The sequence below is a fragment of the Ipomoea nil genome, unplaced genomic scaffold, assembly GCF_001879475.1.
Source record: "Ipomoea nil cultivar Tokyo-kokei standard unplaced genomic scaffold, Asagao_1.1 scaffold1043, whole genome shotgun sequence".
Taxonomy (NCBI): domain Eukaryota; kingdom Viridiplantae; phylum Streptophyta; class Magnoliopsida; order Solanales; family Convolvulaceae; genus Ipomoea; species Ipomoea nil.
The window spans coordinates 761,884-776,692 of NW_017617471.1; the positions used below are offsets into that span (position 1 = coordinate 761,884).

The window sequence follows — 14,809 nt, forward strand, 5'->3', positions numbered from 1 at the left end:
TGAAATACTTAGTCTAAGATTCTTTTTGTAATCTGGTCCAAAGAATATTCTATTCTATATAACCACTTTAATCCTCAAAGTTAATGGCTCTCTGATTGTAAGGAGTTGATTTCCCTTTTCTATAAAGAATTTTTTTTTTTTAGGGTACTCATACTTTGACGTGATAAAATAATGAAAAATTGGAGTAAATTCTAATAACTCACAGCACATTAGATACAAAGATTGGTGTTGAGTGCCTATAAAGAACTCATCACACTATATGAATCTTTCATACTGTGAGTCTATGACTATTAGATCAGAGCTCCATCATGTATTGTGGTTGTTAAAGTTTGATAATGTGTCGCCCACAAAAAACTGATTTTACTTAGTGGTATATTTTTTATACCTTGAGTGAAGAAAATAGATTAGATATTTTAATTTTCTCATCACCTAGAGATGACATGAGAGAGATTAGGGTACTATAGTACTTGTTGGATCAATTATATTACAAAATTACATGAAAGATCTATTTTAGGCTGATGCCCCAGGTGTCACGATACAAAGAATTAAGTAGGCATTCCTTAATCTCCATCTCTGATATACCAAAAAAAAAAAAAAAAAACTTTATTTTTCTTAAAATATACAAGTAGTAGTGAAATTGGAGAGATAATGTAATTTTTGTTCAGTTCAAATAATCCCAACAACATTTTAAAGTTTAAACTAATCTCCCAAGTCAGAAATTGTTTGTGGTAAACAAATGAATTGAAGAGAGAAAAACGCAGTCAAATGTGCCCAAACACAAAAACCGGTTTACTCGAAACGGAGACCAATAATTCTCGACAAAATCGATGGGTGATGCCATTCATGAATTTGCGCGCAAATCTCCATCACTTCCTTATATAAAACTCTTACCAATTCATTCTCTTCTCACATCTCTCTATCCCTCTTCTTCTCTCCCATTCTTCACCCATCTTTCCAACAACAATCTCATCACAATGTCTTGCTACAAGGGGAAATATGCCGGTAAATTTAAACACATAATTAAACTGCCCGTTTATTTATACATTAATGGGATGAAGTTTTGATCTTTTGTTGTTTGTTAATGCAGATGAGCTGATTGCTAATGCTACGTACATTGGGACACCGGGAAAGGGGATTCTCGCCGCCGACGAGTCCACCGGCACGATCGGGAAGCGTTTGCAGAGCATCAACACTGAGAATAATGAAGCCAACAGGAGAACTCTCCGGGAGCTGCTCTTCACCACTCCCGGTGCTCTTCAGTACCTCAGCGGTGTCATCTTGTTCGAGGAAACCTTGTACCAGTCCACCTCTTCTGGTACGTCGGATTTAACATCGGAATTTAAATGCCTTATAAAATAAAATGTGATAATAATAACGCTAATAAATTTTCAGGCAAGAAATTTGTTGATCTCATGAAGGAAGGCAACGTGCTTCCTGGAATCAAGGTTGACAGCGGCGTGGTGGAGCTCCCCGGAACCAACGGCGAGACGACGACCCAGGGTCTCGACGGGCTAGCCCAACGGTGCCAGAAGTACTACGAGGCTGGAGCCCGGTTCGCGAAATGGCGAGCGGTTCTCAAGATCGGCACCAACGAGCCGACTCAGCTTTCCATCAACGAGAACGCCAACGGCCTCGCGCGCTACGCCATAATCTGCCAGCAAAACGGGCTGGTCCCGATCGTGGAGCCGGAGATCCTCGTCGACGGGCCCCACGACATCGAGAAATGCGCCGACGTCACCGAGCGCGTCCTCGCCGCCTGCTATAAAGCCCTCAACGACCACCACGTCCTCCTCGAAGGCACCCTCTTGAAGCCCAACATGGTGACGCCGGGATCCGACTGCAAAAACCGCGTCAAGGCGGAAGTGATCGCGGAGTACACGGTGCGGGCGTTGCAGCGCACGATGCCGGCGGCCGTCCCCGCGGTGGTTTTCCTGTCCGGCGGGCAGAGCGAGGAGGAGGCGACGGTGAACCTGAACGCCATGAATAAACTGAAGACTAAGAAGCCATGGAACCTTACGTTCTCCTATGGCCGCGCTCTGCAACAGAGTACTCTCAAGGCTTGGGGTGGAAAGCAGGAGAACTACAAGGCGGCGCAGGATGTTTTCCTGGCCAGATGCAAAGCTAACTCCGAGGCCACCCTCGGAACTTATGCCGGCTCCGCAAACCTCGCCGCCGGCGCTTCCGAGAGCCTCCATGAAAAGGATTACAAGTACTAAGACTAATTCCGAATCAGCATGGGAGTGTTTAATTTATTACTATCTAGGATTTTTTTTAAAAAATAAAGTTTCTATCCAACCCCACCCCATCCCCAGATGCTTTGTCGGGTCAGGGTGTGAGGGTTCTTGGGTTTAGAATTCAACTTTAGGGAAGAATAAATCTTGAATAACATTGATGTTTTGTTTGAAATTCAATGATTTTTTAATAAGATTATGAATTTTAGTCCGTGATTTCAAAGACATGCTTATTTATTGATTGGAGGATTTTAAAGTATAATAAATAGTTTTTTTTTTTTTTAAACTATAATAAACACTATGGCAAATTACATAGTTGTATGAACCATGAATAAAAAGTCACATTATTTGAGTACTGAAAATACAACTACAGTTTCATTTCAATATAATTACAGTTTCATTCAATATTTATAGACTCAAATATGTGAAAATGTAATTTAATTTAATTTTATATACACTATAGTTTTATTAAAACACAATTACATGATCATTTTGATATAATTGTACAATAAACACTCAAATATGTAAAATGTTATTTAGTTTCATTAGTGTCGGTTTAGATATACTATAGTGTTAGTTGGTAATTAACATATACAAAATGTGCGCTCTGTTAAACTAATGGTGCATCGTTTCTTTACTAAGAAATGGTACTGTTTTGACCGTTGTCTACAATATAAAGACTAGAACACCATATACCCAGCTATAGCAGTTGGGTTAGGGAAAATTGGCCCAAGTTCAGGTGCAGTTGTTGGCCCAATGTGGAAAATGAACCCAAGTCCAAGCCCAACTCACCAATACAATTATAAAAATATACTCCTTTACGTCCCATTTTTTAAGATATTAAAAAAAAAAGGAATAAGGGTCAAATAGGCCATCGAACTGCACACAATAATGCAATTAGGCCACTGAACCTAAAAAACCAACAATTAGGTCCCTAAACTAACCAATTTCAAACAATTCTTTCAATTTATAGGTTTCTAACAAGTTAACAGGTCATCCTCCCAAATTAATTATTTTTTAAAAAATAAAATTTAAAAATTAATTATTTAAATAATTAAAAAAAAAAAACAGAATTCAGCCGATCTGTTTTTTTTTTTTTTTAAAAATTAAAAATTAATTTTTAAATTTTATTTTTAAAAAAATAATTAATTTGGAGGATAACCTGTTGACTTGTTGGAAACCTTCAAATTGGAAGAATTGTTATGAATTGATAAGTTTAGGGACTCAATTGTTGGTTTTTTGGGTTCAGTGGCCTAATTGTATTATCATGTGCAGTTGGATGGCCTATTTGACCCTTATTCCAAAAAAAAAAGACGAGAGAGATAAAGGGGAGTAGAAGTAGAGAAAGGGTGTGGGTGAAGTAGCTTTAAGGAAAACATTTGGGCAGGTTTCCAAATTGGGATAAAGAGATGAAAATAGAGAGATCTTAAAGGGGTTTTAGTATGACAAAATATATATGATGCATTATTTGCATTGGTAGGCCTCTCTCTCAGTCAGTAGTCAAATCATATATATTGGCATCACCCTTAAAAGCTCATTACCCATCAAATATTAATATATTATAGATCGCTCTTACAATTTTTGTTTCTTTTAATTTTGACGGAGTGTGTATTATTAACTTTGTTACAATATAATATCGGTCTTTACATACTTTTTAAGCTTATTAAAACACAAAGAGTTTGTTCTCATTTGAATTCAAATATGTGACCTCCTATTTAAAAGAATCACAGTATACCGCTTTCATTAAGATTTTTGGCTAAAAATGAGTCATTTGTGTGTGAGATTTTTAAGGTAGCATTGGGAGTTACAACACTAGAGAACACTATACGTTTTTCATCAAACTGGAGTTTGAGAGGGATAAAGCTGCGAAATTTATGTCTACTTTTTACCACTCTTGTATTTTCCTTTATCTTTTGGCAGAATTATTATTATTTTTTATATTTGTATTATGCCCACGAGCATTATTTTAATGTACTTATTAAATTAATATTAATAAACATAAATAAATAAGGACTGAGAGATGACGACACAACAGTAGTACTGTAGTATGTTTAATATAATTCAGAATGCTGTTTCCAGTTCTGTATTACCATAAATACCATGATGTTTTTTTGAAATTATTTTTTTCCCCTAAAAAAATTTTCTGTCTATTTTCCCTTCAGAGAATCTGAGTTAAAAGTATGAATTGTACTTTACAACATTAAAATGGCCATACGGTTCAAACAAGAACCACTTACAAGTTACAACATTGAGGAAAGAATCTGAGTTAAAAGTATGGATTTTACTGTACTTAATTGCCAAAATTTAATCTTTTTTACATGTAACAATACCATGGTACTATCCTAGGAAAAGTAAATAGTGGGATATTAACTATTTTCTCACTGCAAAAAAAAAAAAAAAAAAAAAAAAAAAAAAAACTATTTTCTTGGTCCACTAAACTGAGATTTGAAAATGTATCACTATATCAGCTGGTTCACTTATCACATCAAACATCACTATACCACTCATTAGACCAAATTTTACCTCCTTAATAAGTCTTAGGTTCTCTTATCACATCACCAAAAAACTATTATTTTGTTCTAGTATGAACAATATAGTAAGTTCACTCATTGTTGCATTAACTATACTCATCAACTATTGCAAATAATGTTTTATTAGGTCCACCCGTCATATTAAATATATATAGTATCTGTCAGCCATACATTAGTTGAAGATAAGATGCGAATATAAGTTGTACCCACTCAATTAAAGCAATTAACTATATTGTCACATCAATCAATTTACACATATATATGGAAAACACTAACTTTAATTAAATGTATGGAAAACACTAACTTTAATTAAATGTATTTGTGCTCAATTATTTCCAAATATTTTAATAGAATGATATATATATTAGTTTCTTTGTGTTGATGGCAAGTTTGAAGTTGTTGTTTAATGATGTCTACATATGAAAGTTAATTCTATCGAGCACTAAGAAAGAGCCCACGCAAAGGGTAGTTTCTACCTTCTAATAACTTAGTTAACTAAACCACAAATTATCATGGTACTCCACATTGAGGTCAAAGGAATTATGAAGTATCCTATACATATATTTGAAATTAGTACAATGTTATTATTAGGGACATGTGCTACTATATATACATAGAGAGACGTTTTGTTTAAGTGGCAGACAGATATGAAAAATATAGTGTCCCATTAAGATAAAGTGATTTGTTATGATATTCGTGTATCTGAAAAGTTTGAAAAGATTAGAATTTTTTCTTTTGCTAGGTAATGAAATGATGATTGCAAGATTTGAGAATATATGACTATAACATATCAAAAAGGATTTTTGTTCTTTTTTATTTAAGAATAAATTTTGGAGGATAGGGGTCTCCTATTGGGAATCCAAAAGCTATATTTAGTAGCAAAAACACATAGTTTCTGTCTTTTTTCTTATACTTGTGTAACAGACAACGCCATATATGTTTCAATGGCAGGATGTTGGACTCAGCTCTTCGAGCTCCGGTCCAACATTTACTACCATTGACTTAAGATTAACAATGGGAATCAGAAATCTATATTGGGGGAATCAATAGATCAGATGAAGAAAGAAGAAGCAATTGAGAGAGTAACTGCACATCAAAGTTAATAACAAATGAAAACAATTTATTAAAGTTGAGAAGTCCAGCCTAGAAGATGTTGCATTCATGTTAGCAGCAACCTTAGCTTAATAAAACACAAATATAATCCCATAATGTTTTTGTCTGCCTATGAAGAAAGCCAGCACTTAGAGCTAAACCAACTTACCTTAATTCAATTCCTTTCTAGCCACAGTCAGCCATTGATCGATATCCTGACCTCTTCTGATCATGATCAGCTACTCTTACAATACCCTCTCAAGCCTGATGAATAATCCTGAGAATGAAATATTTTACAAATATTGTTGTCTGGTAATAATAAAAACTTTATTTTTCATCATCTCCACCTCCATTGCTGAGTTTCAACCCGTAATTCTCCCATAAGTTATCTGCATTGTCCCCCATCAGAAGCCTAAAACAGCTATCGTTGATGGCGGGGTTGATGGGGTGGTGGTGATTGTCATTGGGTTGTGGTTGTTCTGGGCAGTATGAGCCTCCATTAATGTTGTTCTGGAAAGAGTAGCAGCTTCCTATGTTGTTGTTTTCTTCGTCGTCTTTTCTTTTCTTGTTGCATTTATTACTAAGGTAGTTGTTAATGTGGATCCATTTGTGTCTACACATTGTTGCGGTCCTGTCGTAGCCAAGATAAGACATTTTTGTTGCTATTTCCTCCCACAGAACATCATCGGAGCACCCAATTTGGGGGTTCTGAAACCTGGGTTCCATGTTGTTTCTGATTTGGATAAGCTTTGAGATTTCATTCTCCGGCCAGGGATCTGCAGCATCCTCGGACTTGAGGAGGATTAAGTCGTTGCCGGTTACCTTGTGTAAGGCCTCCATTAGAGCAGAATCTCGAGCTTCGATCCAGGCTCTCTCATTTGCCCAGAATTTCTGCTCCCTTTCCATCCTAGAAGCCTCCTGTTTTCGCCATTCATCCTCCCTTAACATCCTCTCTTCCTCCTTGTTCTCAATCGTCTTCATTATTTTATCCAACCACGCTTCCTGCTTCTCCATTAGCTTCCTCATTTGCCCGTCAATGAAGTCCTTAATCTTCGCCTTCCACCGCCCTTTCCCCTTCCTCTTCTTGCTCGCCATCCCGCCGCCGCCGCCCTGCAGATCGCTCTCGTCGTCCTCCGAGGATGTCGTCTCGTAATCCGAGGAATTCGACAGGCTGAGGCTGTCGGACACCTTTGAATCTTGATGATGATGATGATGAAAGGCGGCTGCGTCTTGGGTGGTGGTATTATTATTATTACCCCCCACGGCGGCGTTGTTGTAAGGAAAACTACCAGTCCCCGCGTGGTGGGTTTCCGACACCGAACCGGAATTATTGCTGGGTTCACCATAGAGAGCCTCCAGCTGTCGGAAAAATCTATAATGTTTCCCGTCTTGTCTCCCCGCCTTCCCTTCCTTGGTCTTCTTGTAATACTTGTACAAATTCTCGAACTTCTCCCTGCACTTCTTCCCGCTCCGCTGATACCCGTGTTCCTCGCACATAATCCTGGGAAACAAAAACATCAACCAAGAACCACAACCCATGCACCATTAATGCTCAAACAACAACCAACCCTAGTTCACTTCATGCGATATTGTATAGAGATAAATCACAGTAATTCAGTGGACCGTTAAGTAGAAGGACCAGCATCTAATGCTCACAAGATCGAGGGTAAAACTCGGGGAGGAGTTTTGCTAATCATAGGAAATCTCATGTTCTTTCGTTGTCACGCCACCCGGTTGGGGAATAGTGCGAAGACTTATATTTCTGGGATTGGGACTAGGAAAGATGGTAGCTTTGGGAGAGGGGCACAGTCATATCCCTTTCCCAAATGAAGCTCATATATCCAGCATATTGGGTTTCTTAATTGCTAATTTTGTTTAAGAATTAATGGCGGAAGTGACAGTAAAGAACTGGTTTTTGGGAGAGGTGACGAAATTATAGAGATGAATATGTAATCTGAATTCTCCGACTGAAGTTCTGGGTGTACTGTCATTTCCTAACACAGAATTAGCAACACATTATTAAACCATTAAAGTCACTCATGCATCTGGGACGACGTGAAGGTGAACATACAAGAATACTATGTTAAAAGAAATCTGGGACGAATTAAGGTTTTGAAACATATATTTTTGTCATGTTGTGTGAGATATTTGGGAAGAAAGATTAGGTAAAGATTTGGGTTTAGGGTTATGGTACCTGGAGACTTCATCCCAGAGGGGGCCTTTTTGATTAGCTTCTTTGAACTTGGGATCGAGTCTTGATCGGATCTCAAGGAGGGTGAGGGTCTCTTGGCGTGGCCAGCGGCCGTTACCGCCGTCGCAGCCGAGTCCGCCGCCAGCGGCGTCCATCTCCAGGCCGCTGAAGGCGGCGCTGGACGCGCCGCCGCCTGTGATGACGCTGGCGGTGGTGGTGGCGGCGTTGTTGGTGCTGCAGTCGGGGAGGAAGTCGTGGTGGAAGCCGCGGGGATGGGGTGGCACCGGTGGCATCACCATCTCGTAGGGGTGATGCGACGGCGGCGGCGGCGGCGCGAGATTCCGGTGGTGGGGGGATAGGAATTCTGGCGGCTGCGGGTGGGGAGTGGAAGTGTAAAGTGGGCGGTTGTTGATGAAGTTCCTTAGATCCGCCATTCCATACTGATCCTCCATTTACTGAAGAAGAAGAAGAAGAAGACGGCGACGAGAGGGCGGCGTGGGGGTTTCTGCGGTGGTTGGGAGGTTGAGGGCCGCCGTGAGAAAGCTGAGTAGGTTGGTGATGAAGCGGCAGAACCGGATCGTGTCCTCAAAAGAAAAGCTTTGAATTTAAGTGTTAAAAAGAAGTAGGGGCTAAGGAGGAGGAAGGGGAAGAGAGACCACTAAATGCACTGTTTACCCATTTCTCGTATCTCTCTCTCTCTCTCTCTCTGTCTCTACTGCTGCAATCCAAAGCTTTCTCTCTCTTTCTCTCTCTCCTCTCTTGTATGTATATACAAGTGCATACTCCATCCATCTCAAAAAAGAGAACTCATATATTTTTACCCACAAAATGTGAAATCTCGTCTGAGTCTCGTCTTCACATTCTTGTTTGACATATAATGAAGAGGTAAAGTAAGGTAATTCAGCAACTCGAGACCCCAAACTTCGATTCTACATATAATGAAAATGTAAATTAGGGTAACTAAGCAGTTCACTGGGTGGAAGGATGAGGAAAATCACTTATATACTTTCCATACACATGCAGCTCAATTAATTGACCAATTTAAGATGAGATTGACGGTCTATTTTATTAACGATCGTCCGTACAACTCGACAACCTTGGACATAAAAAAATATTATAAACAAGCATTTGGATGCCTATAGACTAATTGAGTCAGATCTCGATTTGCCTTTTCCATTCGTTTTTAGGGCAGGAGTGTTGAATGACGCTTAAGTTTAAAGTTCAAACTTACATATAAAACATTAATGTGTAATCCACTTTTAATTCAGACGAAACAAATAAGAAGATATGTTGCTTGTGGCTCTTCAATTATTCAACATGTACATGTATAATAACATGCTAACTTTTAATTGAAACGAGACAAAAAACATATGAGACCTTCGAATTTAGAGTGCAAATCAACAATATACATTTATCACCATTTTCTTTTTTCTTTTTGAGTTATTATTATTCGTTCGATTATGATGTATATGTATATTGGAGAAAGGTACGTTGTAGACATTTTTTTTTTTTTTTTTTTTTTTTTGGGGTGTGTGGGCAGTGTGGCAATTAGTCGTAAGGCAATAAAGCCAATAATTGCCAAAAGTGTCTTCTTTTAATATATTCCAAAAATTTGTCAAAATATTGCCTGCAGCATCGTAAACCTACACTACAATTTGAACATCATTAATGCAACAATATGCATTAAAAGCACTTTTCAAATAAAGTCTAATTTATAACTCTAGTCAACAAAATATCATAAAAGTAAATTAAATTATTCATAACTTCAAATTAATAAGCTAAGCTCTTTGTAATTACCAAGTTAATTGATCGATCAACCTTGTTGAAATTGTTCCCGTGACTAGATACTTGAAATTAAAGTACTCAAAAAAATGAATTTAAGTGGACATGAAGCTGCTAGCTTATAAATGAGGATGGGTACGTACGGTTTATACAACCCTAGCTAGTTACGTACGTTGTCTGTGTTGCCTGGCAAAATGAACAACAAACAATATTGTACAAAAGTGACATTATATTGTAGGTCAAAACATAACAACAATTCGAGTGAAAGATGTAAGAAATAAGTGTAACAAAAAAAAAAAGTTTAATAGTTCGAAAAAAGTGAAAAACGCGAATGAACAGTATTTTCAATACCCATAGTAATGTTCACCCGCGTTTCTAATTTTTAACAACTATTATAGAGTACTGTTCATCCGCCTGTTTCAATCTCATAAATATTTTTAGAGTTTAAAAAAAAATTATTTTCTATTTTTTTAGAAAAGTAAAAAAACAAAACAAAATTAAAAAAATCATTGAACAAGCATTTTTGTATTTAAAAACTGTGGTGCCACACATAATAATTGTAGAACTTTGGGAAAAAAGTGTACTGTCATCATATATACCTCTCACTTTTTAATTTGATTTTTTTTTCCTTTTCTGCTTTGGTTTGATTAATTATGTTATACAGTGCTTAGTGTACTGTCATTTTTGACACTTTTCTCCTTCACTCTAAGATCAGCAGTACTTTGTCTGATTCTTGTTTGTCTCTCTAGCAGTCTAGCTCAGAGTACACTATATATCTATACATATACATAACTACATGCATTATGCATATATATATATATATATATATATATATATATATATATATATATATATATATATATATATATATATATATCTTCCTCTACGTATTGTAAACGTATTGCGAGTAAATATATATTTTGATTTAATTTACGAGAAAGTTTAGAGTATACTATATGTCTATACGTATACTTTGATCATTTGTAGTCACTACTCGAATGTGTGTTATTGGGTGTGAAATTCGTTTTGTGACCCTGTCAGGACTATAATAAGCTAAGTCACTATAAATTGTCTGGTTGATTCAAACTTAAAAAAACAACTCCCATCCTCCCAAAGAGTTCAACTTGAAATATTGTGATTATCAAGTCAAAATTATCCGTATTTACATATATGTTATAGAGAGCTAAAGAGGGATTGGAAATGAAGTAGGGGGCAGGTACTATGTACGTGTTACTCGCAGTTGCATGATCTCATTCGTACATATCTGTTCATACATATAACACACACAAGTCCATCGCCTATGTACGTGTGTATATATATATATATATATATATATATATATATATATATATATATAGTGCTTTACGAGTTGTCCAACATGTAGTCGATATTCGAAGGTGCATGTGCTCTGAGTCGGCAAAGGACCACAAGGGGGAACTATTTGTAGGTGCATCATTTTAATTTGGGTGAATTGATCGAAGTCCACTTTGTGACCTTAGACTGGAAAAGGACTATAAGGAAGCTACCCGAATGTAGGAATTAATTATGATATGTAGAAATTAATTTTGAATTAATTCCAATTTATATTTTAAAATTTAATGTAATGATCATAACATTTGTATTAAACGTACTCCAGATTAAGTTATTGGTTACAAAGGTTACAATTTCTGAATTTATTTCAGATTTTAATGTCATTTTAAAGTTATTTATTCCATCTTCTTCTATAAATAGCTTGGTGTTGGGCAAATCGTTTCCTGCTGGTTTTTAACTTGAAAAATCATTTTTTCCTCTCTTCCTCTCTTCCTCTCTCAACCTTTTTCTTATGAAAAATCTGTCAACACTTTTGAAAATAATCAAAGTACTCATCTGTTGTTCTAGTTTGTGGGACTTTATGTTTGAGTACTCAAACACTAAAATCCGTAATCCGTTTTATCATCGGAGACACGCTACACTGCTCCTAGTAGTCCCGGGAGGTAGCAAATCAGTTCTAAGAAGAGTGTGAGTACACACGACTTGAATTTCCTCCTTCTTTTCTATTGGGTTTACAATCACACACTTTCAAGTTCGACTTCTTATAGGAAATGTCGATACACAAAAATAGTGTGTGTCTATATATATATATATATATATATATATATATATATATATATATATATATATTTAGGTTCTCGTGCGGGTGAGGGCTTCAGGTGCGGTTGTGCGGTTTAATCTGAGCCATCCATCTCGCTTTAATCAACGTCCAGGATTATCAAAGTTTTAAAAAAAACGCGGTGGCAATTTTGTAATTTTTGCATCTAGGTCAAAATTAAGGTGAACGGATCTGTGATTAATGTGCGTGAGTTTTGTGCTTAATGTGCGTGTGTTTTGTGCTTAATATGCGTGAGGTTTGTGCTTAATGTGCGTGAGGATGTGCTTAACGTGAATAGTTGTTAAAAGTTAAAGTCTGTGAGTGAATACTAGCTTAAAGTGCGTGAGTTTTGTGCTTAATGTGCGTGATGTTTGTGCTTAATGTGCGTGGGTTTTGTACTTAATGTGCGTGAGTTTTGTACTTGGTTGTTGAAACTTAAAGTATGTGAGTTAATATTTAAAGTGCGTGAGTTTTGTACTTAATGTGCGTGAGGTTGTGCTTAATGTGGGTGGGTTTTGTACTTAAAGTGCGTGAGTTTGTGATTAAGATCTAACACTTAAGGTGCACCAAGCCTCCGACTTGCCCTGGGCTTTGGCAAAACCCTCCAGCAAAGCTGCGCTACTCCTAAGCAAGATAAAAGGAGAAATCCAAATTCAAAGTATAGAGTTGATGAGTTGAATGAGTCTCCTCCTCGCCTTCCTGGTATTCGCACACTGGGCTTTGGCAAGCGTTTTTTTTTTTAAATTTTCATTGATTTGAGTCGTTGATCTAAATTTGATCAACTGCTCAGATTTAACCGCACAACCGCACGGGAAGCTATACTCGCACCTGAACCCTTCCCTATATATATATATATATATCCATTCTTTAGAAGAAGCTTGATATTAAGATCCATAACCACCATGTTTCGCCAATTAATTAGTACTCATCCTTGAAACTCACTAATAATAATTTAGGTGGAGTATTCTATTCACTATACCTATGCTAGCAGGATTTTTTTTTTTTTTTTTTTTGAAAAAAAAAAAAAAAAAAAACAAAACACATTTCCCTCGAGCCCTCGAAGCCTCGATTCAAACGATATAAAATGCTTTTAATGCTTATAAGTTAAAAAGTTACACATTTTCATGATTAAACAATATTGAAAATATTCCTCCTAAGCGTTTCCCAAAAGGGAAAGAATGAATCATAAGCATTGCATATTAGGATACCTTTATTTTCTTACATATTTTTTTAATAATACTTTAGGCCAGACTAAACATAATTAAACATTATTGTCTCAGCAAATTTCTAAGGAGGAGGACATTATGGTCTCACACTTTCATGATGACCACATTATTAAAATACAATTACTTTAATTTGTTTGGGCATTCCATTATTAGGCATCCCAATCAATTATTACGTGCACCTACCTATAAATCACACCCATGCATATTGTTTTTTTTTTTTTTTTATAATTATAAGTGGACAATTGCAATTAATTAATCAATCAATTAATTACTACTTTCTTGATTTTGATGATATCACTAATTAATGTTTCTTAAGGTTCCTATTATTTAAAAAGTCTAATAACGTTATATGTTTTGTAAAAGAAATGTCTAAAAGACAATACACTTTGCGGTTTGGAGGAAGTAGATATTTGGGTAGTTTAATTTTGAGAGGACTTCGAATTGCTAGAAAAGGGTGTTTTAACATGCATGTTACCTTGGAATGTGATCGACTCAAACTTTGTCGTTAAATAACTTACAAGAGATGATATTTTTGAGCTGAGTGACGAGGGAAACTCGCAGTCATTACTTGTAAACATACATGGTAAATTTTTAGCCATGCTTATTCAAAAAATTTATATGCTAATTCGATTATACAGATGTGCAATGAGATATTCGATAAATTATTTATATATGTAATATGTTACATGTCAACTAAAATTCAAACTATCATTTAATGAGGATCCAACATATTATTACATGCATGTCTTTTATATAAAAATGGAAAGTGTTTTATACTTTTGTTGTCATGTGTTGTCTAGCATGGTGTATATAAATATATAATGGCCAGTTCATGTTTTCCATTTTGTACCTAGATGAACATTGCATATACTGTGTATGTACAGAGAATCAATTAATCATCTAGATTGATGGATGAAGGACAAAGTAGGCATTTTAACCAATTGCAATCGCAGAAGGTAGAAAGGAAGGGCGGAGGATAGGGAACACTTAACTAATAGCCCCCTTCACTGTTTACAAGGTCAATTATTGTTAATTTACATTTCTAGGCTTCCTTTAATTTAATTTTTCCAAAATTTATTTTTGTGAACTAAGCTTATTAACCATTAACCAACTTGCACATAAATATGTTTGGTATTCCACTGTTCATATAGCAAAAGTTATAATTAGTAACGACGATATAATTTTATTTCTTTATATGTGTATACCAGTTAACGCTACATTTCAAACAGTATGTTGGGCATGGTCCTTCTCTCCCAACACAAATTCTAAGTATGTAATTGTTTGGCCGAGGTTTTCAGGGTTGAGTCTAACATCGATCCTGACATCAAAATGTATTGTTGATTGTTATATAGTATAAGGAAATAAAGTTGTGTCTTCACTGCTAGCTATACCTTCTGACATAGTAATAAATGTTTGATCTTCGCTAGTCGCTATGCGCGCAACTGGTAGGTGTGATATTTGTTTGACCGTGATAGTACTATAAGCTAGAGATTTATCTATTTGATTAATCCAACATTCATTTGTACAATCAATCATCTATATTTTGTTGGCCATATCTATACAACATATATATATCTACCAAACAAATGCAAGACCAATAATACAAGCACAAAAAGATACATTGAAGT

At 36.1% G+C, this 14,809-nt stretch overlaps 2 protein-coding genes across 2 annotated transcripts; one reads left to right on the forward strand and one right to left on the reverse strand.

The window, feature by feature from the left end:
* Window positions 1-909: 909 nt before the first annotated feature.
* Window positions 910-2,448, forward strand: LOC109181333 (fructose-bisphosphate aldolase 6, cytosolic-like). The gene is made up of 3 exons (XM_019331083.1): window positions 910-1,002; window positions 1,088-1,315; window positions 1,393-2,448. The coding sequence occupies exons 1-3, from the start codon at window positions 975-977 to the stop codon at window positions 2,214-2,216; spliced, it is 1,080 nt and encodes a 359-aa protein (XP_019186628.1). The 5' UTR covers window positions 910-974; the 3' UTR covers window positions 2,217-2,448.
* Window positions 2,449-5,861: 3,413 nt separating this feature from the next.
* Window positions 5,862-8,802, reverse strand: LOC109180923 (trihelix transcription factor PTL-like). Its single transcript, XM_019330644.1, has 3 exons — window positions 8,049-8,802; window positions 6,663-7,355; window positions 5,862-6,428 (listed from the first exon to the last, which is right to left on the reverse strand). Exons 1-3 carry the CDS (start codon window positions 8,495-8,497, stop codon window positions 6,182-6,184), a joined length of 1,389 nt encoding a protein of 462 aa, XP_019186189.1. The 5' UTR covers window positions 8,498-8,802; the 3' UTR covers window positions 5,862-6,181.
* Between the last annotated feature and the right edge of the window lie 6,007 nt (window positions 8,803-14,809).

Excerpts from the sequence above, each read along its gene's own strand:
- LOC109181333 (XM_019331083.1), top strand. The coding sequence starts at position 975 with ATGTCTTGCTACAAGGGGAAATATGCCG. Across the intron at positions 1,003-1,087 it reads CTACAAGGGGAAATATGCCG|ATGAGCTGATTGCTAATGCT; the intron begins GTAAATTTAAAC and ends TTGTTAATGCAG. Across the intron at positions 1,316-1,392 it reads GTACCAGTCCACCTCTTCTG|GCAAGAAATTTGTTGATCTC; the intron begins GTACGTCGGATT and ends ATAAATTTTCAG.
- LOC109180923 (XM_019330644.1), bottom strand. The coding sequence starts at position 8,497 with ATGGAGGATCAGTATGGAATGGCGGATCTAAGGAACTTCATCAACAAC. Across the intron at positions 7,356-8,048 it reads CTCTGGGATGAAGTCTCCAG|GATTATGTGCGAGGAACACG; the intron begins GTACCATAACCC and ends TTTGTTTCCCAG. Across the intron at positions 6,429-6,662 it reads CACAAGGTAACCGGCAACGA|ATGCAACAAGAAAAGAAAAG; the intron begins CTTAATCCTCCT and ends CCTTAGTAATAA.